We start from the raw sequence: 24484 nt of genomic DNA, 5'->3' as shown, positions 1-24484 counted from the left end.
AAAAAAAAAAAACTTCTTTCCTATTGGCTGGGAACCATTCCTATGGCCAATATGTATCTGTAGTTATTTAAACCCTTGTAAGGCTTAAAAGCCCCATGTTTTACTTTTATTTGAATGAAGATGGCTGCTGTAGTTGCTGTGCTTATTTTCTGTGGTGTATTAGATTTCTATTATGGTGAACCAGTAGAGTGGGTGGTGGTGATTCCAGTGTTTATCTTTCTCTCTTCTCTTACTTTATTTCCTGCAATCAATTATCAGGTCAGGATTCTGTGCTTGCAATCTCCTTAATTTCTGATATCTTGAATCAAAGTTCCATCATGGCTTCCATTTGATCTTGCAAACCGTATTTATTCTCTGTTGCTGCTCCCTGCTATTGATTAAATTACTCATTCAATATTCTTTTCATACTTCAAATCTGAGATCGAAACCTGCTGTTTTTATTCTGATTTAAGATATCCTATTGGCATTAGGAAACCCCCTGATGCAGGAGCAGTTCTTTGGACCGGGCCGTTTGAGAGCTCCGGCCGAGAACCTGGCCCGGATTGGGATTTGGATGTAGTAGGATAATTAGATATTTATCTTCTTTAGGATGATATGAAATCTTTTTGTTTTTCAGAAGTTTAGCTACATAGGATATTTGGTTTCCTAGTTTGAGTTGCTCTTAGTTTCCTAGCTCGGAGTTTCTAAATTTTAGGAGTCTTTTCTTATTTATACGCTTATATTTATCAAAGATTGGAGATTTGGTAATGGATTGAGCTTAAGATTTCTCATGGGTTGAGTGTAGTGCAAGGCCGGTGGCCAAACAGCCCCTCACAAATGATCTCTCTCATCTCCTCTTCTTCGTATTTTGGGCAGATCACCACTCGGGGGGAGGGGGACCTGAACTTTTTAATCTCTCTCCCCAGAAATCTTGTTTTGTTGTCAGAACCAAGACGACACAGAAACCTGTCCCTCCTACTGTTAGATCACGTTTCAGCAGTTCATTCCCTCCTTCGTTGCTGTTTGGGTGGGTATTGGTAGTAGCATTCAATAGGGCTTTGGGTTGAGACCTTCACCCCAAAATCTCAATTTCAGTAAAGCACCAACGAAGGAGAGATATAATCACCAAACCGAGATCTGATTTTCCGCCTTCGGTTGCAGCTGGAGGTAGAAGACAAGTTCTCTCCATGATTTGTTAGTTTCCTTATTTTATTTCCTCACTTTCCACAATTGCCCCTTTCTATTTCTCTTATCCTCTTCTATCCTTATTTTCATTTTGCTTCCAAGTCTACTACCTGGTGGAGAGCCAGATGGGAGAAGGGAAAAGTTGTAGGGGAAGGGGAAAGAGATCACACAATCACACACTCTCAAAGAGCAAACTCAATAAACTTCTATCCAATTCATTATCCCAATGTTGGGTTACATGCAAGTATTTAAAGGGAAAAATAACAAGACTCCTAGTCAAGGTACTAAAACTCGGGTCTTGGTACCAACTCGACTCTTGGAAAAACCGAGACGAGTCGAGACCTCGGCGAGATCTCGCCGAGTTGGTGCATTTTTTTTTTTCAACTCGAAGCCTCAACTTTGGGTCAACCCGAGATCTGGACCCAAGATCCAAGATCTCGCCAAGATATGTCGAGTTTTGTCCAATTAGGTAAGGTATTTAAGTGGTAGGTGGGTTAAAATAATGGGGCGAAACCGAGATCCAACCGAGATCCGAGATCTCGCCGAGATATTACACTTTTGAGACTCGCAAGCAATCTCGTCTCGGGATTTTGAAAATCCGAGAAACTCGGCGAGATCTCGCGAGTTCTCGAACTATGCTCCTAGTTAGACTATGAAACTGAAATAACTTGCAACTCAAACTCTAACTCTATCTAACTCCTACATACGTAACTCAAAACAAATAAAAGACTTAAATAAATAACCTTCTAAATAACTAATTCCAACCCTCGTTGGACCAAAAACCATTGGAACAGTTCTATTTGGGTTTGGGTCTCCAAAGCCTATCATGCCGGTCCAACCAGCCAATTGATACTGCATCACTACCCCTGTTCAATAAATCAAAATCCATTCATAACCTTTCTTCTTTCACTTCCCTAGTAACCCTTGAGAATTCCATGTTATTAGAATATTGCCACCCCATTTACATATTAATCAATCTAGTGCTTGGGTGGGCCCATAGTGATCCCAAATAGGGTATCTTGATTCCGGGATCGCATTACCTCCTGATCTCAGAATCCAGCCATTGGTTCAAACTGAAATTTGGTGGCTTTATTCCATCACTTAAGAGGAGTCTTTGACCACGTCTTAAGTTGGATAAGAATCTCTGATCTACTGCTATTAAATTTCTCCCCTATTACTATTGCTGTTCCTGTTTGAGGTTCCTTGCGGAACTGAAATTCTATCGGTTCTTTAGATCTGACCATCAGATTGGCTTGATCTATTAATATGTTATTATTCTCCTACTTTTGGTTAACATCTGTTCATAGTTTTAGTCACATACGAGTTTCTGACTTTATTTTATTGAATTTTCTAGGAATCTGAACTGTTATACCTAGCCTGCAATTTTGGTTATTAAGGGTTTCTGAAACCTACTTGTTAGGTGGATGTAACCCCAACACCATGTGATAAGAGACCACACATTCATCTCAATGGTCACGCTTCAACCAAGAAAAAGTAGGGAAGAGCCTTAAAAGTGAGCTCACAATGACCAAATCACAGATATGCCACTAGATTTCATTACACTAAAATGGCCTTTTGTAATGTTACGAAACTTTGAAGCACTTCCTGTGCTTTTTCAGAGTGGAATTAAACCAGTGACATGGTTGTGGGGCCCTCTATCACATCAACCACCAAGCTACCCAGCTCTGCCACAACAAGAAAACACTACCTCGTAACAGTAACAAATGTAGCAAAATAGCTGTAGCCCCTATATTCAGCCAACTAAGGGAAACACACGTCACCTTGACTGTGCAATCACTGGAGGCAGTAATAACACGACTTCCATCGCTTGTAAAAATCGCATCATTCACATAAGAATTGTGACCTCGAAATTCTTTCAACAACTTCCCAGACTTGAGGCCATGAATCCTGCATCAAATACTGCACACAATTATATTCAAATTTAGCAATCAATAAAAATATGTTTTTCCTGTTATTAATAGCATTAACATTAAGTAGAAAAGGATTGCAGTCAAAGCAACTACAAATGAATGCTGTAAATAAGTATGGATGAAAAGGCAAGAAACAGAATGTAGTTAATAATCAAATAATGTCTCAAAATGCATCGCACAATATTTTATGTTATAACCTATGTTCTATGAAAAAATTTATGGGACAAGGAACGCCCAAGAAATCTGAGAAAACCTTGCAGTACTATCAAAGGAAGCACTTAATAGCTGGCTTCCATCTCGAGAAAAGACAAGACTTGTTACACCCTGAGAACGTGCACGTTCTAGACGGCGCAAGCATTGACCGGTCCTTAAACGCCAAACCTGAAACATGAAACATGTAGTTACTGTAACAGTGATTGGCAAGATACACAATGTACAAAACATCAACCTGTTTCAGTCAAAATGCCCAACCGATATCCAAATAAGGTAACTGTAATAAGTACAACTTCAGAAATAAACTGAAAATTTTGGGTTTACAGTAGAATGCAGAAAACAAGAGCAACCAAGTTATCCCATGGTAATTACAGTTTGTTGCTCAGACTTGCATGACGCATGCGTTAAGGAATTAAATATAAGGTCTAGTAATGTTTAACGTAGATAAAAGGGTAATGTAGAACTGTAATTGAAGACTAAAAACAGTACCAAAACAGAATCTTTTCTCAGAGAAATAAATTCCAGATTAAAGAAAAACGCATAAGACAAAATCCAATGATCAGATGGACCTGAAATTCAGGTCGAGATCTGTCCTTAGGGTTAAGAACACTTGCTGAAAGTTTGAGTTAGATCTGAAATTAGGGATCAACCCTAGTGGAGCCAGGATAAGGGTATCAAGTTAATATGCAAATCAGATTAACATCCAGAAAACAGAAATATGATGACCAACCAAATCTGATGTTCACGATAGAAATCTCAGCAAATACTATTCAGCAGAATGAGCAACTCGATTCAGCAATTAGATGAACAGAAATTCGGTCAAAGAGATAAAAGGGCAGAGTAGGAATTCTTAGATATATCCAGATCAGCAGGTCTGATCAATGTCAAACTCTGGTCGAAGGCCTTTTCTATGGTGATGAACAACTCTTCAAAAATTGAGGATGATCTGATGGCCAGATTCCCTCAATTGAATTTCGAGTCAAAAAAATAGTTGCATATGATTTCCAGATCAGAATATGAATTGCAGAAAACCAGAAGAATACCTACTTGTTTAATGGAGAAGAAGATGGGGGAAGAAGAATAAGAACAAAGAGAAACACCTTGACTTCACACCGCAAGGTGGTTGGAAGGAACAAACACCAACCATCCTTGATCAAACACAAGGAAATATATTACCACAATAGGCAGCAAAGACAAAGCTTTTCATAAATCAAAATTTGTGTACAATGCTGGCGTCCCTTACAAACTTATATATAGAAAATTCAAAAACAGACTCAAACATTGAAAAGGAAAGGCCTAACCCAATCCTAAACTAATAAGGTAACCAAAACTGACTAGGAAACTGACTCAAAACAGTACTAGACTTATAGAATCCTAATCCAGCCTAACTAAAACACTAACAACAACAACAACTCCAACTCAGCCTTATCCCAACTAAATGGGGTCAATTACATGGATCCTTGCCCTCAAATCAGCTCTATTCGAGGTCATACTTGATACGCTACGCATGTATTTCCTCACCACTTCTCCTAAGGTCATTTTAGGTCTACCCTGGCTCTTTTAGTTCCTTCAATCTGAATCGAATCACTCCTCCGTACTGGGGCATCCAAAGGCCTCCGTTGAACAAGGCCATGCCACCTCAAACAACTAAAACACTTAATAACAATTAAAATCAATAACAAAAAGACACTTAACTAAGTAATCCGGTATGTCTAGCCTATACGGCTATACCAATATTATAGGCCCATTAAAGTGGCCCATTACAATGAAAACACATGGGATAAAAGGCTCAACACATACGTAACCCAAAGCTTATTTCCAATAAAATAAACCCATTTATATGATTTATATGAATCAATTCTCCCCAGCTTGAAAAAACTCCAACTTCGACTTTTGCAATGATGAGGGGGAAACATGTAAGTAGCAGCTTATAGAATCCTAATCCAGCCTAACTAAAACACTAACAACAACTCAACCTTATCCCAACTAAATGGGGTCAGCTACATGGACCCTTGCCCTCCAATCAGCTCTATTTGAGGTCATACTTGATACTATGCATGTCTTTCCTCACCACTTCTCCTAAGGTCTGCCCTGACTCTTTTAGGAGGCGTTTGGTTACGTAAATCAAAAGAATTAGATTCCGTAGAATCATGATTCTGACTTCCGAAAACTGTTTGGTTGTAATTGAACCAGATTCTACGGAATCTATGTAATTCCACATTTCAACGTTAAATGGATTTGGAATTCCAAAAAGAATCCCACATTTGAGGTACCTCATATAAAAATGGTAATTTTGGGTGATTCCAACCCTAAGTCCAAAATCCCGATTCTGCTCAAGCTCTGCTCATGAAGGTGAAGCTCTCACTCTGCTTGCGAACCCTAAGTCCAAATGATTCTGCTCGCTCTGCTCTACTTGCAAACCTAAGCTCTCGCTCTGCTCGCGAACCTAAGTTCTCTCATGGAGTTGAACTCTGCTAATAATCTGACGCCTTCTTAGATCTATTTCCTGATCTCAGTATTTTGTTTTTCTAAGCTTTTTCTCTCCACATTATACTTTCTAGTCCCAACATACTGTGCGTGGCAGTATGATTTTAGGGTTTGTGTACCTACGCTAGAAATTCTTTTGAACGTTGTATTCTGATTTGCCTTGATTCGTTTTGAACTTGGTACTGGTTCTAGTTCTGTTCGTTTGGAAATTTTTGAATCATTGATTCTGGTAGATTGATTCAGCATTTAACAATTTGTTGCTCTCAGATTGGTAAATTAGGATTTTAGAACAAAGATTTACTAAGCCTCGGGATTGGTTTCTGATTTTTCCTTGGCCTACAAGAACAAACTGAACATCTAATCTTCCTTCTATTTATCAAGGATTAGACTAAAAATGTGTCAAAGTGAATAATCTGGGCCATGTTTATGGGGTTCATAGCAAAGCAATTGAAGGGTTTCCTATAATGGAAAGGGAAAAGTTCTGTGTGAATAGAAATCCCACAAGCCCCACAAATGAAAAAAAGTTCTTAACTTTGTTTCAAAATTCTGGTATTAAGTCAATGTGCAACAGATGATTCTCTTCATCTTGATTAAACCATTTTTTAACAATCCAAGGCAAAGAATGTGAAGGATTGAGAATAATTGTTACTTTGTTTTTTACTTGCTTTTCTTGGTTAAACCATTTCTTACAATCAAAGTTGTTGCAAGGCATGGGAAATATTGAGAGTTATTTTAGCCACATTTAACTTGCTTCTCTTGATTAAACCATTTCTTACCATCCAAGGTTCTAAGCATGTGTAGGGTTGACAGTGATTATAACCATGTTTGACTTCCTTCATGGCCTTCTGATCACAATTTTAAGTTTTAACCATTAAAGACTAGATCTAGGGACCTTACCTCAGGACCTTTGTAGAACTGGAAAAAATGAGGAAAAACCAAACAGCAAAAAGCAACAAACTAGAGCACAACCTGAGAGCAGCATGAACAAAATGATAGAAATTTTTTCAATTCCCCATGAACAAAATGATAAAGATTTTTTCAATTCCCCATATTTTCCATGTGATTGGAAAATATTTCTCAATCAATCGTTTTAGGGTTTGTCATGTAACTCATCTGTTTTCCTGATGAAATAGCTACTATTTGCTTGAAAATGTGTGCATGATTGAACCGGATGTTGTATTTTACACTGAATTTCAGTGTGTTTTCAATATGTAGTTGAAAAGTCTTTTGGCTTTTCTTACTAAAATGGGTGTTTGGCTTCCTGAGATTACACTCATTACAGTGACAGGGTTGTAGATTTTTATGGCCTTATTTCTCTGTGGATTGACTGAATCATTACAGGGATGCCTTCGTGCTTGCTATTAAGTTTTCTTCTTTTTTCTTAATCATCAAATTATGCTTAAACTTGACTCTATCTTCTGAGAAAGTTGGATCAACTATTGTTTGCATTAACAATAAATATTTTGGAATTAGATTAGTTCTTTTTTATTTGTGTATGTGAAAGTTCCATTAAATTTGGGTTACATCATCTGCCTCTCTCTCATAAAGCAACTTTTTTTGGGGTGAAAATAGTATATAGATTATTGTAATATGTTAGAATTTGAGCTACATCATTGTGTTTTTCTGTGGGAGTTCTAGCATGACTAGGATAGGTCAAGTCTTAGTGGAAGCTGGTATATCGGAATTCCATAGACTGTGTTATACAGAGCTTATGAAGTGATAGTGGATGAAATCAAATTTATGCAATTGCTATCTCTTCCAGCAGTATGAAGTCATGGTAGAAATTAGTGGACTTCCAAGGTTTTATTTCTTTTATTCTCTGTAGTGCAGACTGCAGAACAGTGGACAATCTGGCCTAATTGGCCATCCTATTTGAAACCACCACAAAACTACTGCTTCTAAGCTGTCTTCCAGGTATTCAACATACCTTTCTGAATCCTGGAATAAAACCGCACTTCCATCATACTTATTACTCTTTTCTGGAGACACATTTTGAATACCTTTCTGTACCTTCTAAAACCATCAAATCTCCAACTTTCTTTTGGTTGGTACTGGGAGGGTCAGATTGGAGTTTGAAGAATTTAAGGAAAGGAAGAATCCTAAAAAGAAAAGAAAAATGGTATGTGAAAAGATGAAAATGGTGGAAATAATGTTTAGCTAGGCGACACAATGTTCTGGACTGCTGCTTTGTCCTTTCATGCTGGAAAATTGAATAACACTTGAATGGAAGAAATTAGAAGTGAGAGCATTTTAAAACAAAGCCATGGTTGGACATAGAAAATACCCGACTGAATGGAACTCTGTTTCATGTTGTGGTTATATAAACAACAGCAACATAGGCTGCTCTCTCTTCATTTCTGGACTTACTGGACCAATGGTTCTTGTGATCTGTGGGCTTCAATCCAGAATTGGAGAATTAACTTGGAAAGGATTTGAATGAGTATGGTGGTATCATAGGATTTGTTTTCTGTTAGTATTTTCTTTTATTCTAGTTGTCAAGTTGGGTTTTGTTAACTGGACTAGGTTTGGAATTTGAGCCTTAGAATGCCCATGGGTTAGTTTTAAATGTGTATTTTATTATAATAAGAGGATAGAATGTCAAGGTTTTGTGGCAAGGTCTCATGGTTATTTATAAATTCCAAGCTCCACTTGATGGGTCTTTAGCTCAAATTGGTAGAGCAATTGGAACATGAGCATGTTCCAGGGATGGTGGTTCGAATCCACCAAGGCCCTTTTTATTCAACTGTTCATAACATAGTTAGTTAAGGCAATAATCTACACAATTTCAAGTGGTGTTTTCCATTATCTTTTTCTCTCACACACATCAATATCTTTCTTTGGGATATATGGATCACAAAAAGATGTCATTGACGCTGTTCAAAAGCTTGACTTCAACAAAGGAGAAAATTGAAACCATGTGTGGGCTTTCTAATGTGTTCGGTTTTCTTTTTTAGACTTAATTTTACAACTTGGTAGTTGAACTATAATGACTACTCATTCCGTGGATTACAGTTTTCTTTTTTTTTTTTTAGTTGCGTTTTTGGGTAATGATATCATTATTATTAGAAGTAAGAATTTAGTGATTGTGATGGACTCTTCACATTTTTTTATTTATATTGGATCGCAAGGTAATGGCACAATTACATAACTAGTGGGGTAGTGTTAATAGCAAGGTAATGGCAATTAGTTTGTATGGGAGGAGGGAATTATTCTGTAAAAACTCTTTTTCTTGCATATGTTGGGCTGGAAAAAGAGTTAACGAATGACAGAAACATAGGAACCAAACAGTTTTTAAATCGGATTCCAGATGAATCCAACTGACAGACTCAAGGTAACCAAACAGCTAATCTTTCAAAGTTACGAATCCATAGAAACTGATTTCACGGAGAATCTAATCCAGAATTAGAATCTGCACCAACAGATTTACGCAACCAAACGCTTCCTTAGTTCCTTCAATCTGAGTCGAATCACTCCTCCGTACTGGGGCATCCAAAGGCCTCCGTTGAACAAGGCCATGCAACTTCAAACAACTAATACACTTAATAACAATTAAACTAAAGAACAAAAAGACACTTAACTAAGTAATCCAGTATGCCTAACCTATACGGCTATACCCATATTATAGGCCCATTCATCTGATAATGACTTCTCTGGTATTAAAGATGTCAAGGACTACTAATAGAAACACTTTCAATTCTACGGGGCACTCAAATATTTTTTAGCCCTTGAGATTGTCCGCAAAAAGAAAGGAATTAACTTGTCTCAAAGGAAATATGTTCTTGATCTCCTGTCTGAGATTCGTATGTATGGTTCTATATTGGTTGATACTCCTATGGATCCTCATCTGACTTGGAACTTGTGACAACAAGGATTTTGTGGAGACACATCGGTACAGGAGATTGGTTGGTAAGCTTATTTATCTCAATGTCACCAGGCCTGATATATCTTTTGTTGTTGGTGTTATTATTTAGTTCATGGAAAAGTCCAAGCAGACTCATTGGGGGCAGCTTGTCATATTTTGAGGCATCTTAAGGGTGCTCCAAAGAAAGGTCTTGTTTATAAACGTCATAGTCATATTAAATGTATTGGCTACTCTAATGCTGGTTGGGCTGGTGTTGATGATGATTGGAGGTCGATTACTAGGTATTATATGTTTGTTGGTGGTAATCTTGTTACATGGAGGAGTAAAAACAGGCCGCAGTGGCTCGATCTAGTGTTGAGGCCTAGTATAGAACTATTGCACATACAACGGCTGAATTGATGTGGTTAAATTCTCTTGGTAAGGAACTTGGTTTTTACGTTGACAAGCCTATTGATATGTATTGTGATAATCAGGTTGCTATCTTCATTGCTGGTAATCCGGTTTTTTCATGAATGAACCAAGCACATTTAAGTTGACTGTTATTTTATGCGAAATATTGTGATGAGGAAATTGATTCCACTCTTTTTGTTCGCTCTATTGATCAGCTTGGTGACTTGTTTACCAAGGCTTCGCTTTTTTAATGCATTCCTTCAACATTGTTCCAAGCTGAGCATGACTGAGCATGAGAGACCTAAATGCTCTAGCTTGAGGGGGAGTGTTAAGGAATTAAATATAAGGTCTAGTAATGGTCTATTAATGTTTACCACATGTGTAAGGGTACTTTAGTCATTGATATGTTATGTTTTTCGTACATGTGAGGGTAAAATTTGCATTAAAAAACTGAGATTTTACCCAAAAACCTTTCCTTTTACTTTGGTTTTACCTAGAAACAAACAGAACCTAAGAAATTTTATCAGTAAACCCAAAAGACCAGGGGGTGTAACTTGTAAGATACATACTACAAAAATCTTTTGGGGAAGGAAGACGAAGGTCAGCAGGTACACCTAAAAGAGGAGCAAGATCTTAGCATTGTCTACATGCCAAGACACTTCCAGCGATAGAACCACCTGATTAATATGTGCCCAACAATCGTCCAGTAAGGTAACTCCAGAGTAATCAAAAGCTTAGACACTTGAAATTTCAACATTAATTAAAGTAAGATACGACTAATAACACATTTTTTTCGTTCTTTTCAATAAATACTAACACAAATTTCCCTAATTCACTAGTTCTGTAATTTGAATCTGTCTGTGCAGGTATAGGATCAAACCAGGCAAACTGCCAAAGCAATATTAAACTAGGCACTCACATGAAGTTTCAGAATGATACCTAAGCAACTAGAAAGCACCAAGTATCACTTTATATACAGAGGGAAAACTAATCTATATAATTTTAGAATATCTAATTGATTATAAATCATTAGCTGTACCCGTAATGAAATACATTTACATAAAAAATATCAGGAAACATGTTTTTTTTAAGTTGTAAGAAGTTAAAATATGTATCTTATAGACATATCGGATTTAGATATTTATTATAAATAGTAAAAGACCAGGTGGTGTGACTCATTAAAAAAATATCTCAAGGGGTAGGGATAATGATTCGGTTGATATATGTACTCTGTCAACCTCAACCAAAAAGATGACTCAACTATGGTGTTGACCCTTCAGCTAGCCAGGGGTTAGACCATATTAATGAGGCTGGTCCATGGTTCTGCTGGCCTGACAATTCCAGCTCAAAATTTTGTCAGGTGATCATTGTCTTTACTCATTAACTTTCCTCTTCTACTGTAAACATTCCTTTAAAAGTTAATTGTAAGTTCAACTTGATAACACCATATGGTGTTGCAAAAGGAGGAAAAGGAGGAGGGAAAAAAACATTGGTCTAACTAACATATCACCAGGAGGAACCCATGACGCACATAATGAGATACTTTGGTTAAAAAACAGGAGTTGCAACTGAAAATATATAACAGAGCACCATGAAACATTCAAATATGCAGGCTGCGCAGAGAATAAGAAAGTTCAGCACACTAGTTTACTTCTCACAATGGCAAGTGGATGTATTATAACAACAAAACGGATCATGGTTTCACTCATAGACACAGATAAAGACTTCACCACCAACATAACATAATCAGAACTTACCCTTATCTTTCCATCTTGTGATCCAGATGCAAGCATTTCTGAATCCCTACTAAAGTCAACACAAAGAACAGCTTCATCGTGCATCATAAAAGAATCCTGAAAAAATTTGCAGCAAGTAAAGGCAAATGTGCTCAGTCCTAATGAGACTGCATATTCACAAAATGGACTTACAAAGTATGGGACTCACCCTCCACAACAAAAAGTGAAACGAAATATCACATAATCCTCTTTCTATTTCCCTGTAGATACAACTATCCAACCCTTTTGTAGTTTTTTCATGCTTATGTATTATTGACAAAATCAAATATTGAAGTATTTCATTCCCTCAGTCTAAAAATATAAGTTGCTACCTAAGGCCTGTTTTGTTTGGTACCACGGACAGCAGAAACAGCATTTGGATACATTTTAGGTTTGCCTGGCTAAGGAACAGTGTCCTGGGATGCTTTTCATTGGCACCAAAGAAATGTTCACACAATGAATTACACAACCTGCTCTTCCACATGCACAATTGGACTGAAGAAGCTGTTGAAATAGTATGTATACAACTTTCTTGGGAACCGAACCAGGATTTTGAACCACCAAAGAGGCCAACTGATTTAATCCAGTATACCAACCAAATGCAGGAGAATCTAAGATTCTAGCCAAGAACATCTAGTAGATAAATTTCACACTAGAGTAAACAGAACATAAGAAAGAAAAGGGTTTATAAAAAAGAAATATAACAGTTTTAGGTTTTAGGAAGATACAAGGATGCATTTCAGCTTAAGGAAGAAGAAGAAGATTATGATAATGACCGTTGTATAGAGAAGAAGAGGAAGAAGGGACAGTTGTGCATGAAATGAACCAAAGAGAGAAAAACAGTAAATAGAGTGACCAAGGGATGCATGGGTAAACAAACCCTTCGCCCCTTCCACAGGAAAAATTATATGCATTTGCGAGCAATGTTGTCGAGGCAGCTAGGCAACACATGCCCAGCCGAGGAACAATAATGTGCACTTAGGCAGCCCCTTTAGCCAGTCAACTGCGCAGTTAAAAATATTTACATAATCTGCTCATCCATTTTTTTTCAGCTGGGATATAATTTTAGGGTAAAGTACACGTACCCCCCTAGAATGCACCCAATATTCCTCGTACCCCCCTAAGCGGCTCAATATTCTGCGTACCACCCCTCAATATTCCACGTACCACCCCTGCTTTACACCCCAAATGCCAAATAGGTCCAATCCATTAAATACCGCCGTTAGATGCCAAAATTTTGACCATTTTACCCTTTGCTCCATTTTCTTATCTTAAATCTGAAAAGACTTAATTACCCTCACTTATTTGTTGCCCTAAACTAATTGAAAATGACCATTTTACCCTTTGTTTTATTTTTATAAATGAAAAGACCTAATTGCCCTCATTTATGTATTACCCTAACCTAATTTGAAAAGACTATTTTACCCCTAAATATTTGTTCCTAAAAACCCCAAAATGCCCTCATCTTCCCCAAATCATCATCTTCTTTTATCGCTGACCTTCCAAACTGAAGATCGACTTCTTGAAGCTCTTCAACTCCAAGTTCTTCCCAATAATCCATCCAGAAAAAAAAAGTTAAAATAATCAAAATCAGAAAATTAGATGTAAACAGGAAAGCCCCAACAAAATCCCAAAGAAGAAAAAGTTACCTTCTGGACATCTCTAGCAACTCCATAGCCACTGTAATACATCCGACCGACCAAGACCTGCATACCAGTATCCCCTGCCTTGGCTTCCTTGAGCGCGTCTTGAAACCATCTCTTCACGCAATCAGAGACCACTTCCTTCAGCGGCACACGAATCTCTCTCACTATTCTCCATTTTCAACTTTAATTGCTTCGATTCGACAGATTTAGCTGTTTCCGGTGAAAAGTTAATATTTTTCGATATGGATTTTGCCTTTTTAGGATTTTTAAGCTTATCTGATGTAAGCCTCGCAAATTCTTGTAACCTCGCTGCAGAAGGGAGTGATTTTCCCATAAAACAAAGGATGGCAATATATGATCTATTCGCTTTGTTAGGAATAACAGAAGAAGGTTTATCCTTCCAAGTTCCAACAACTGAAGGAAGAGATTTACTTGACATCCATTGTCTGTTCCATTAGGAGATTTGAAATCTGCCCAAATCCTAGGATACTGTGAATCTGCCTTAGTAGGGTTTTAAAAGGAAGATCATTATACCGAATGGACAGACTTTAGAAAGAGAGAGTGGGGAAGAGAGACACTGAAAAAAGGATAAACTCAAAAGTGGATTGTGGTGGTGTTTGGTGATGGTGCTAATGGTGGGTGGCGGTGGAGGTGGTGGTGGTGGTGGTGGTGGTGGGGTATGTAAAAGAAGATGATGATTTGGGGAAGATGAGGGCATTTTGGGGTTTTTAGGAACAAATATTTAGGGGTAAAATAGTCTTTTCAAATTAAGTTAGGGTAATACATAAATGAGGGCAATTAGGTCTTTTCATTTATAAAAATAAAACAAAGGGTTAAATGGTCATTTTCAATTAGTTTAGGGCAACAAATAAGTGAGGGTAATTAAGTCTTTTCAGATTTAAGAAAATGGAGCAAAGGGTAAAATGGTCAAAATTTTGGCATCTAACGGTGGTATTTAACGGATTGGACCTATCTGGCATTTGGGGTGTAAAGCAGGGGTGGTACGTGGAATATTGAGGGGTGGTACGCGGAATATTGAGCCGTTTAGGGGGGTACGAGGAATATTGGGTGCATTCTAGGGGGGTACGTGCACTTTACCCATAATTTTATTGTGCAATGTGAGAAATCTAACTTATGTAAGATGGTCTGTTCTTTGCTTTAGTTTGCTGTTATACATATGCACTGTTTGTATGTGTTCCAACACGTGGTATAAAAGCCACTTCCTCTGTCAGTTGAGCTAGACACCCACCTTTTTTTGGGAGGTGGGGGGAGGTAGTACATGCCTACATGGGCAGCACCACAATTCACAGGTAATGGCTCATGCTATAGGCCACCCATAGCACAGGTTCACCTAGGCATCTTGAAGACTTTGTTTCTGAGATTTTCAATTATCTGACAGAAACAATACATCAGACTAGTAAAAGATACTCCCTCTGTTCAAAAAAAGATGTCCTGTTCAAGGTTTTCCATTGTCTCAAAATTTGTAAATACAAAGATATAAAGCTTTTCTAAAATTTCATTAATACCTTATTTAATCATCTACACATTTATTTATAATCACTTGCAATAATTGTTTCTCTCCGTTACTTATGCCAAACTAATGGGGACAATATTGGAAAAACGATTTGAATTAGTCGGTCATTTATGCATTAATAACAATCTCCTTGAAATGTGATTTTTTTAAAATAAGAGTCTTTATGGGATGGAGGTAGTAAGAAGAAGACAAATATTTCAATTTTATATATGTGAAGTTCAGGCTGTCCAGCCCACCCTGGCCTGATCTCTCACATGCTAGCGGTGAATGATCTTGACCTGACCCATTTGCAACTCTAAATACTACACCTGCTTGGCAACATGAAAGCCCAAGTGTGTTGATACGCTCTTAAAGCATACATGGGCAACTATGGTTCCATAAGAGTTTTTTTTTTTTTTCTGGTGGGAAGGGGGGAGAGGGAGAGAGGGGGGGAGGGGTGGGTGGGGATCATAGTTATCAAGGCGGCAAGGCGACCCAAGGCGGTGGAGAGGTGCCTAAGCGCTTAGGCGGCAAGGCGCCCGCCTAGGCGACCAAGGCTCCCTCGAGTGTTATTTTTTATTTCCCCCTTTTTCTAAAATTATTTAGTGTGCTACAATATTTTAGTATGCTACAATATATACCTTATCATCAAAAATCAACATTAAGCCTCCTCAAGTCATCAAAAGTCAACACTAAATCACCTCAAGTCATCAAAATCAACATTAAGCCACATCAAGTCATCAAAAATCAATATTAAGCCACATCAAGTCATCAAAATCAGCCTAGAACTAGAAGACAGCAGAACTGAAGAAGCAAGCTAATGGAAGTTTGAAACAATCAAAACACACATTTGGTTTATACGAATCTCATATTTGGTTTATACAGTTCTTAGAAAATATGATCTTATCTATAAGCAAATAAATTGTTCTCGATTTAGAGAGATGTTCTTGTTCTCTAAGAAGTTTGACTAGTCAAATAATTTTAGTTTTACATGAGACATTTTTTTATTAGTTAAGAGTACAAAACCAGCTTTCCAACAATCCAAAAGTGCTTAAATCTGATTTATATTGAAGAAGTTATGTTCCTGTCAAACCTTATTTGGTCTACGCGAATGTTGTCAAAATCGCTCTGAATTTTAAAAAAAAAATTATATATCAAAACAAATGAATATTTTACCGCACTTTTGGTTTTTAGCAATGTTCTACCATATTAAGATTTATAGAATTTTTAGATTTGAGAAAAAAAACTAAGCATTTGAAAGTTGAAAATTTCAACTACCGCCGAAAATCCAGCTTTTGTTCTTGAACTGGAGGGTTGACTTTTTATCCTTTTGGAATTTGGAATTTGATTTTTTAACTATTTTTATTGGATTCAAATAGGGGGTATTTGCATATTTATGAATAATATCTTAAGTAAATGAAATGATATTTGGCATAAATAAGGGTCAATATTGAAACCTGGTACCAATAAAAAACAATGCAAGGCGCCCTGCAATAAGGCAGTTGCCGCCTAGACCCCAACAAAACCGCCTGGACGCCTAGGCGACGCCTTGACAATTATGGTGGGGATCTGACTCTAAGTCCCTGATATCAAGAGGTTCTGTCTTCCCAATGTCCATATTGCTCAGGACAGCAGAATCAGTGTTTTACTTATCAATTCAATGCCCTTTGAAGTTTGGCATTATTTTCGCTAGTGGCGATAGGGGTGGAATTCGTGATGCCTGCTTCAGTTGACCAGATACCCTGGAATTGGAAAGGGATAGATTTAGCAAAAGGAGGCCAGATAATTTCGCATATTGGAGCACTTGGATTGAGAGGAATGAGAGGCCTGTGTCAAAATAAAATCTCTTGGCTTATCAAAAGAGGGGGGGTATGGGGCGAATATGCCAGATAACTAGAGAATTGACACTTCAACAAATAGAGAGAATTGAACGATACGCCTCTATCAGCAAGTTTATGAGGTGAGGAGAAAGTTCCTTCACTAGAACTACAAGAAATTCGAACAACCAATCAAATTTGGCCACGAAGTACACACCTCTTGAATTTTGTTTTAAAAAAAACCAAAGAAATTATAGCATCCTGCCTATCTGATCAATAAAGCAAAAATTTAACTCTAATCAAACACTTCATCAACATTTCAAAGCTCCATGAAAAGTTGTCTCCAAACAAAACATCTACTCATCTAGAGGTTCATGCCCAGACTAGTAAATTGTTTGTTAAGGAGATGATTCTATCATTATGCTGCTACTAACTAGAAATTCCAGAATAAGAACTTAAGAGGCATCTCCATCTAGGATACAACAAGCTTAAAGGAAAACTCACATCAGCCTGGTATTGAAGATCCTTCTTGAGCTTCCCACTAATGGGGTCCCAAACCTGGAATGTTATGCAAAAAATCAATGGGCATAGAATGATAATCAAAAATAATCCATTGATAACAAGGTAGTAATCTCTTAAGCAAAACTAGGGAATGGGAGTTTGAATCCCATTTCACATATTCCGCTGTTTGGCATGCATCGAATGGTTTTGAACTTCCATTAGAATACCAGGAATGACAAGGAATTCAATTCCCAATTTCAACTCCAATGCCTAACTCCCAATTTTAATTCCCAAATCCACAAACCAACAGAAAAAAATAAAAAAAATAAAAAAGGCAGTAATGGCACCATCAACTATACCTCAATAAATCCATCAACTGAACAAGAAACAAGAAATTGACCATCTGGAGAGAAACGAGCACACTCTGGATGACTTTTCTTTCCAAACTGGACAGGAAATACATGAAGAAAAAAATATACTAATTAAAGCTCATCATCCTCAAGAATATTTATCCAACAGTGCAAACTAGATATATGATTTGATTTAAAATTAAGGTTCACATATCATGAACAAATTAGATTTTAAGTACACTGGTTTCGATCCCAAGAGACATTAACCAAAAACACTATATGCAATTTGCTGTTGATAAAAATGCAAATTAAATTTGCTACTTCCCCCCCCCCCCCCATCATTTTCATATGAGGAACTGTAATGAAGAATGTCCTTTCTTGTCAATAATGTAATCTTTTTACATACTAAATTAACAGCTCAATCTGACAAAGAAATTAACTGATATGATCATAAAATCACACAGACTAGAATGGTTGAACCATTTGAACTAGTACCCTGAATGGTTGAAATATTTCAATCTGCCACTGAATGCTCTGAAAGCCAGATTGGACCAGAATGGAACCATCTAAATGGATTAATCACGAAAATAAAAACCGACTTTAATGGGCAAACAAATTTGGATCATGTACTAAATCCACTTGATCGGTCAGCAAATCACAATATGGTATTGCGATAAAATTCATGTTAAAACGTAAAACAAGATACATCTAAAGCATGCCTTTATAGTGTGCCCAAGAGTTGTTGGGTACATATCATCTTCATCTTGTTTCATTGCAGCTGTTCCTCGAAACAAGTCAAACTGTGTTCCTGGGGGCAGCAGACCTGAAAAAACCAGAATAAGATTCTTCATTAAAATAAACAAATGTGTCTGCATTCACCCAGGTAACCATCACAGATAGCCAGATCCACTTAAAAAGCAGTAACCTTGGTGCTGCTGCCACTTGAGAGCCTGACCGATCAGAGCCATTAATCGTGAAGGAGGCACAACAGTAACTTCAGCAGCAAGAGCTGGAAAATGCAGATGACCACTTCATTTACAAGAAACATGTATGGAAACACATCAGACGTGCTCACAAGATAACACAACAGTTAAGTTCAAATGCTTGATTATTTAAACTATTGAGGAAACAAAGTGTGGTACTAGACACAAATATTTCTAGAATTACACAGATACATCCTCCATATGACCTCTGTATCCAGTAACATAGTACAAGCACAGGCAGTGGACTCAACCAACAAAATTGCCCAGGACACTGGTTTACCATGCCTTCAGTAGACAAGCTCAGGGTTAGGTTATTGCACTTATCCTATTAAAGATATTTTTACCTTCTGTCACTTATCAAAATATACAACAGAACTGATCGTTGCAATCATCAAATCAGGCCAATATTGCGCATGGGGGATCTTATGGAGGAAAATTGATGTAGATAAGTTCTCAGAGAAAAAGTACAGCCAGTCGCCAGAACCTTTTTAAGAAAGGGGGCCAGGTTCATTTAGGACCAGGTTCATTGAACCAGACCAATTAATGGTCCAGCTCCAGGTTCAGCTCATGTGAGCTTAAGTTAGCCTTAGTTTATTTTAATTTTGTAATTCCTAGTTCTCATAGCATTAGTTTATTTCATTTCAGTTTTAAGTTGCAATAGCTGTTTAGCTAATAACAGTACTCCTAGTCATAATAGGAGTTTGATTTCAGTTGTCCTAGTCAGAATAGGAGTTTATTTTCAGCTGCGATAAATACATTGCAAGGCTCAATGGCATCACGATTTTAAATATTGATTAAGCTGAGTTGCCTTTGGCCAGAGATTGGGAAAAACAGTGTGGATATGAATCAAATGATACCTGAAACCTGAGATAGGTTGTTCTTCCCTGTCGTCTTGTTACGCTCTGCTCTCTGAAATTTTTTTTTAATTACTGTTTGAACTCCATTAATCTAGCCTTCTATTCTTGTTTTGATTCTCTGATTTGTGTTGACCAACTCTCTACAATCTATCATTGATTATTCATATTTGTTAGAGTTAAAATACAACCATAGCGTAAGAGACTTCAGCTATGGAAAAGCAAGCTTCTTTCGTATGCTGGCAGGCTAACCCTCATTAGATCAGTTCTGGAAGCCTCGTATATCTACTGGTCGGGTATCTATGGACTCCCTCAATCTACTATCAAGGCCATGGAAGCTCTTATGGCTTCATTCCTTTGGAAGGGCTCTGACTCCTCCAGGTTTCTTCATCCCTTGAGTTGGGCTGCAGTGTGCCTTCCCAAGAAGGAAGGAGGTCTAGGCATTCGGCGTATCAAAGAAGTGAACTCAGCTGGTATCTTCAAGCTCCTCTGGAAGATAGCCTCAAAAAAGAAGAGCATTTGGGTTGATTGGATCTACTCGGGCCGCCTTTGCCATGATTCCATTTGGACTGCCTCTGTGGGTTCCGATGCTTCTTGGGTTTGGAAGAAAATCATTGCCAGCCATCATTTGGCTCTTCAAGTCATTCGCTCTACCATTGGTGATGGTCAGTCTACCTACCTCTGGCTTGACAACTGGCACCCTATGGGAATTCTGCTTCATCAGGTTACCCCCAGATCCATCTACTCCTCAGGCTTACATAGGCTTTCATTGGTTGCTGATATTTTAGACCACAATGGTTGGGCTCCCCCCATCTCTGGTCCTATCCTCACTCCTATCTGGAATGACCTCCATCTGGTCACTAGAAGGGTTGCCTCAAGAGGTGATTGCGTCAATTGGAACTCCAACAGCTCTTGCTCCTTCTCTTCCAAGGCTGCTTGGAATTTTATTCGCCTGAAAGGCCCCTTGGTCCCTTGGCACAGGCTCCTTTGGTTCAAGCATCACATTCCTAGGCATTGCTTTACAGCCTGGAGAGTTTTCAACAATTGTCTCCCTACTCAAGCCTTTCTTCGCAGCCGCCAGATCTCAGTTCCTTGTGCTTGCTGCCTCTGCTGGAACAATGATGAAGACCTGAACCATCTCTTCTTTGATTGTCCTACTGCAGCTGCAATATGGAAGGGGGTGCTCCTTAAATGCTGGCCTGGCTGAAGGCGTATTCTTCCCTTCGCTAGAGAATGGATTTGGATTGATATGACTTTCGCTGGCTCCTCTACTTGTGACACGGTCGGGAAGATGGCTTTCTGTGCTACTCTCAACCATATTTGGATGGAGCGTAATTTGAGAAAATGGACTTCCATCTCTCGGCCTTTCCAAAAGATTTGGGATTCCATTTCTTTTGAAATTAAAGCAAAACTATCCTTACTTCCCCCCCTCTACTTGTAAAGACACCCATAGGAACAGGACCATTGTTCAGTCCTGGGGTCTCTCAAATGTCTCCTTGGTTGCTCCGGCTAATGCTTAGGCTGGCTGGTTGGGCTCTTCCTCTTTAGGGCCTTTTGTAATTTCTTCTCTTCTTCTTTTGGTATTGAAATTCTTATTCACCCAAAAAAAAAAAAAAAAAATACAACCATAGAACCAGACTTTTAACCCTGTGGTAGCTCTATTTTAGAGCTGTTTTCTTATCTGAATCGATCCCCGTCTGAGAGAGGTCTGACCATCAAACCAGGGAAGGATTTTGGGATATTATTGAGTCACCCAAAAAGGCCAGTCGACCAGGTTTTTGAGTTGATCTGCTTTGCAGATCTGATTCAATACAAAATCACCTGATTTCTGCGTGTTTTGGTTTCATAATTAGAGTTTGTTTAATTAATTTAAATCTAACCATCTGATTTGTCTCTAATTTGGAGGTTTTATTGGTTCTACCTAGACTAAGATTCAATCCAACTCTTGGATTGAATTTAATTCAGATTTACTCTTTGCTGGTTTTTTCTCTCGGATTTGAATTACTTTAATTACTCTCAATCTGACCATTAACTCTCTCCCATCTTCTGAAGGGTATCTATCCTCGTCATTTGTGACTGATTATTGAAGTTTGACCTTCATCTGAGAAGGTTGACTTTTTGTTGACTTTGAATGATTTGACTGTGTTCTTGAGATCCTGTTGTGAGATTGGGTCTAGTTGACTACTGTAGATCTGGTCTTGCATTAAAAATGTTGGCCCAACCACACTGCATTTGCACCAGTGTGAAGCAGACAGTGATGTCAATTAGTACAGAAATCCCGCAGTACTCATTAAGGGAACAATAAAGAGGAGAGGAAAAAGAGAACACAAGGTTCATCATTGCATGATCATTTACAGTGATTTCACACAGGCAACCCTAAATGTTAGAAAATGTCTCAACCCAAACAAAAAATAAAAGATAGGGTGGAAGAACCCTAGCCGCTACTCCAAAGTAAGAACAGTAAATAATATTAGCGTCATAATAAACAATAAAACCTAGACATAAAGGAGGAAAAATCTATACTAAGTGCTTATACATTTGACAACAGCAAAATATAAGTGTAAAAACATGTTAGCAACATCTGATTTTTGTCACAAGGTCATTGATTTATTCCCCAGTGACATTTGATTTGGTCACAAGGACATGATTTATTGCCATGTGACATACTTGAACACACATGGAAAAGTCCCTCCGAAAGAGGACCCCACTCCCATCTCACTTGTCAAATTTAATCCTGAAACAAGCACAGCACTGGAAATGATTAAAAAGTGAGTTCAAAGTGCAATAAACTTACAACAATGGCATTTTCCTGCAACTCAATCTAATGGTATTTACCTAATATTTTTGAAACTGAACTCACTTTTAAGTTACTTCCAGTACCTGTTCTGAGTAGGGACTTGAACGGTGAGAAGGGTATGGGTTCCTTTATCAAGTTGTGACAGATTCCCTAAAAGATAATATTACTACAGTTATCATGATTTTTCATAACATTATCATAGACAAAGAGAAAAGTAAAAGCAACACAGAGAGCCTAGATAAGCACACCTTGAGCAATTTGAGCACGGCGCTTCTCCTTGGTTGAATCTTGATAAGCCTGTCACATGATATAAATGTTTTAATAGGAAGCAGATACTCCTTAATCCCACATGCCATTCTAAAGGGAGACTTGAATTGGACTAACAAATTTGATATGTGTCCAAATTGGGGGGTCCACCCGGTATAACCAACGGTTCAGATCAGCCACTTGATACCTCCACTTGCCTAACAAAGAGGCACCTGTTGTGCTAGGCCTTGCACGATGTGGATTCTGCTATGCTTTTTCCCTGAGAAAATCATGGCAAGAGAACTATGCAAGACTCACTGAGCCAGCATCAGTCTCTCATGACCTGAACCCACCAAAAGATTCTGTCCCCACCCAGTTAATGGGCCACAACCCTGTGCAAGTCCAAGTCCCATTTTCCCAGGGCCCGGGTGGGTTAGACAATCAGTCCTAATCTTCAGCATTTTGCCCACAAAGTGGCTTCTCTCAGACTTGAACCTGCGTCGTCAAGATAGCAGCCCAAGTCTTTACTATTGCACAGAATGGCCTTAGTTAATATTGTTAAATTGGACTTGAGGGATGTTCATTGAGTAACCCAGGGCTTTGGGGACAAGCAGCATAATTAAAGAGACACATGCATATTCATGCGTAGTTGGAAAGAAGATTCTTCCAGAGAGGAGCTTTTATCATCATCATGTAGGATCATGCCACGAGAGGCTTTTATGAGGTAATGGTTGACAGGTAGGCATCCAAAGCATTTGGATGGACACAAATGGAGGTCAATGAACGTGAAAATTCTCACATCTCATCAGGAGACTAGGACCATGGGTTCTAACTTGAAAATTTGTTTCGATGGAACCCTTGGTTATTAGATGGCAAACAATCTCAATATAAAATGTTTTTATAGAAATGTATCATGGGACTTCCTTGCCCTAGTATGGCATTTATTTCCCTCTCTTGTATTTTCTCTTTGTCTTCAGGTATAGTTATAGGTGCTCCTCTGGCAAGCACACATTTTGGTTTGTCATTATTCTTTTGCACTAATGTTTTTCTATTCATAAGACAAATGTTAAAATTATGAAAAATATGCAAACATTTTATAATTAAAATCGAATATTATAATCGAAATAAGCTTGCCAACCTCATGTGGATCAAAATATGTACGAACTAGGAGATGCTCAAGTCTCAAATATCTTTCAGGTTGCTCCTGTTTCATTACACCCATTGCCTGAGTCTGTCTCAATATAGCACGAGCAGTATCCAATTCCCGAAGCTCAATCATTTCCAAAACAATCTGTGGAACAGAAGGGTTGGCATAAGAACTGTATCAAAATTCATGCCTGATATCTCAAATAACTAGGATTATAGAAAGCTAAAAAGCACATGAAAGACAACTGTAGCCATTAACTTTCTTTTTTCTTATATTTTATCCAGACTTCCTTTGATAATTGACAAGACTCGGAAAAAAGAGAAGAAGAATATATAAATTCACACAGATTAATGGTCCTAGCTGGCAAGTCAATTTGGTTTTGGAGTTATGGAAGCCAATTCAGGAAGGTATGTTCCTTTCCTTGCAAACTCATACAATAATAAAACATATGAATTTTGGTAGGGTGAAATTTAGTTCATTTTCTTATACTTGGCATAGTCCGAAATCTCGCGACGCCGAGATTCTCGGTTCTCCAATTTCCCGAGTCGAGATGGCCTACGAAACTTAAAATGTCAATATCTCTCCGAGATCCGAGATTTCGGCGAGATCTCGGATGACATAGGAAAATACCCATGTAGGTCCTTTATATGAGTGCTAGATCTCGAGATCTTGCTGGAAATTCTTGGTATACAGACACCTATGTATGCCAGGAACCAAGACAGAGAAGAGAGACACTTATTTATGCATAATATCATTTAAGTAAATGCTTTTGTATTTGTATTTCATTTACTTAAGATATTATTCATAA

The 24484-nt window shown here is 38.0% G+C and overlaps 1 protein-coding gene across 1 annotated transcript in view; it reads right to left on the bottom strand.

The window, feature by feature from the left end:
• The window catches only part of LOC122657813 (suppressor of mec-8 and unc-52 protein homolog 1-like), a 42746-nt gene that overhangs the window by 15560 nt on the left and 2702 nt on the right, over nucleotides 1–24484 (bottom strand). Inside the window, exons 3-11 of the mRNA XM_043852608.1 lie at nucleotides 23668–23820; nucleotides 22532–22580; nucleotides 18575–18658; nucleotides 18369–18472; nucleotides 17659–17745; nucleotides 17303–17356; nucleotides 11805–11900; nucleotides 3349–3476; nucleotides 2946–3072 (exon numbers count right to left, since the gene is read on the bottom strand). Coding sequence (XP_043708543.1) covers nucleotides 2946–3072; nucleotides 3349–3476; nucleotides 11805–11900; nucleotides 17303–17356; nucleotides 17659–17745; nucleotides 18369–18472; nucleotides 18575–18658; nucleotides 22532–22580; nucleotides 23668–23820 — 882 coding nt within the window. The remainder of the gene's footprint in view (nucleotides 1–2945; nucleotides 3073–3348; nucleotides 3477–11804; nucleotides 11901–17302; nucleotides 17357–17658; nucleotides 17746–18368; nucleotides 18473–18574; nucleotides 18659–22531; nucleotides 22581–23667; nucleotides 23821–24484) is intronic.

This window comes from Telopea speciosissima, chromosome 1 (assembly GCF_018873765.1).
Source record: "Telopea speciosissima isolate NSW1024214 ecotype Mountain lineage chromosome 1, Tspe_v1, whole genome shotgun sequence".
Taxonomy (NCBI): domain Eukaryota; kingdom Viridiplantae; phylum Streptophyta; class Magnoliopsida; order Proteales; family Proteaceae; genus Telopea; species Telopea speciosissima.
The sequence above is the reverse complement of the archived record's forward strand: the minus strand, read 5'-3'. Positions and strand labels throughout refer to the sequence as shown.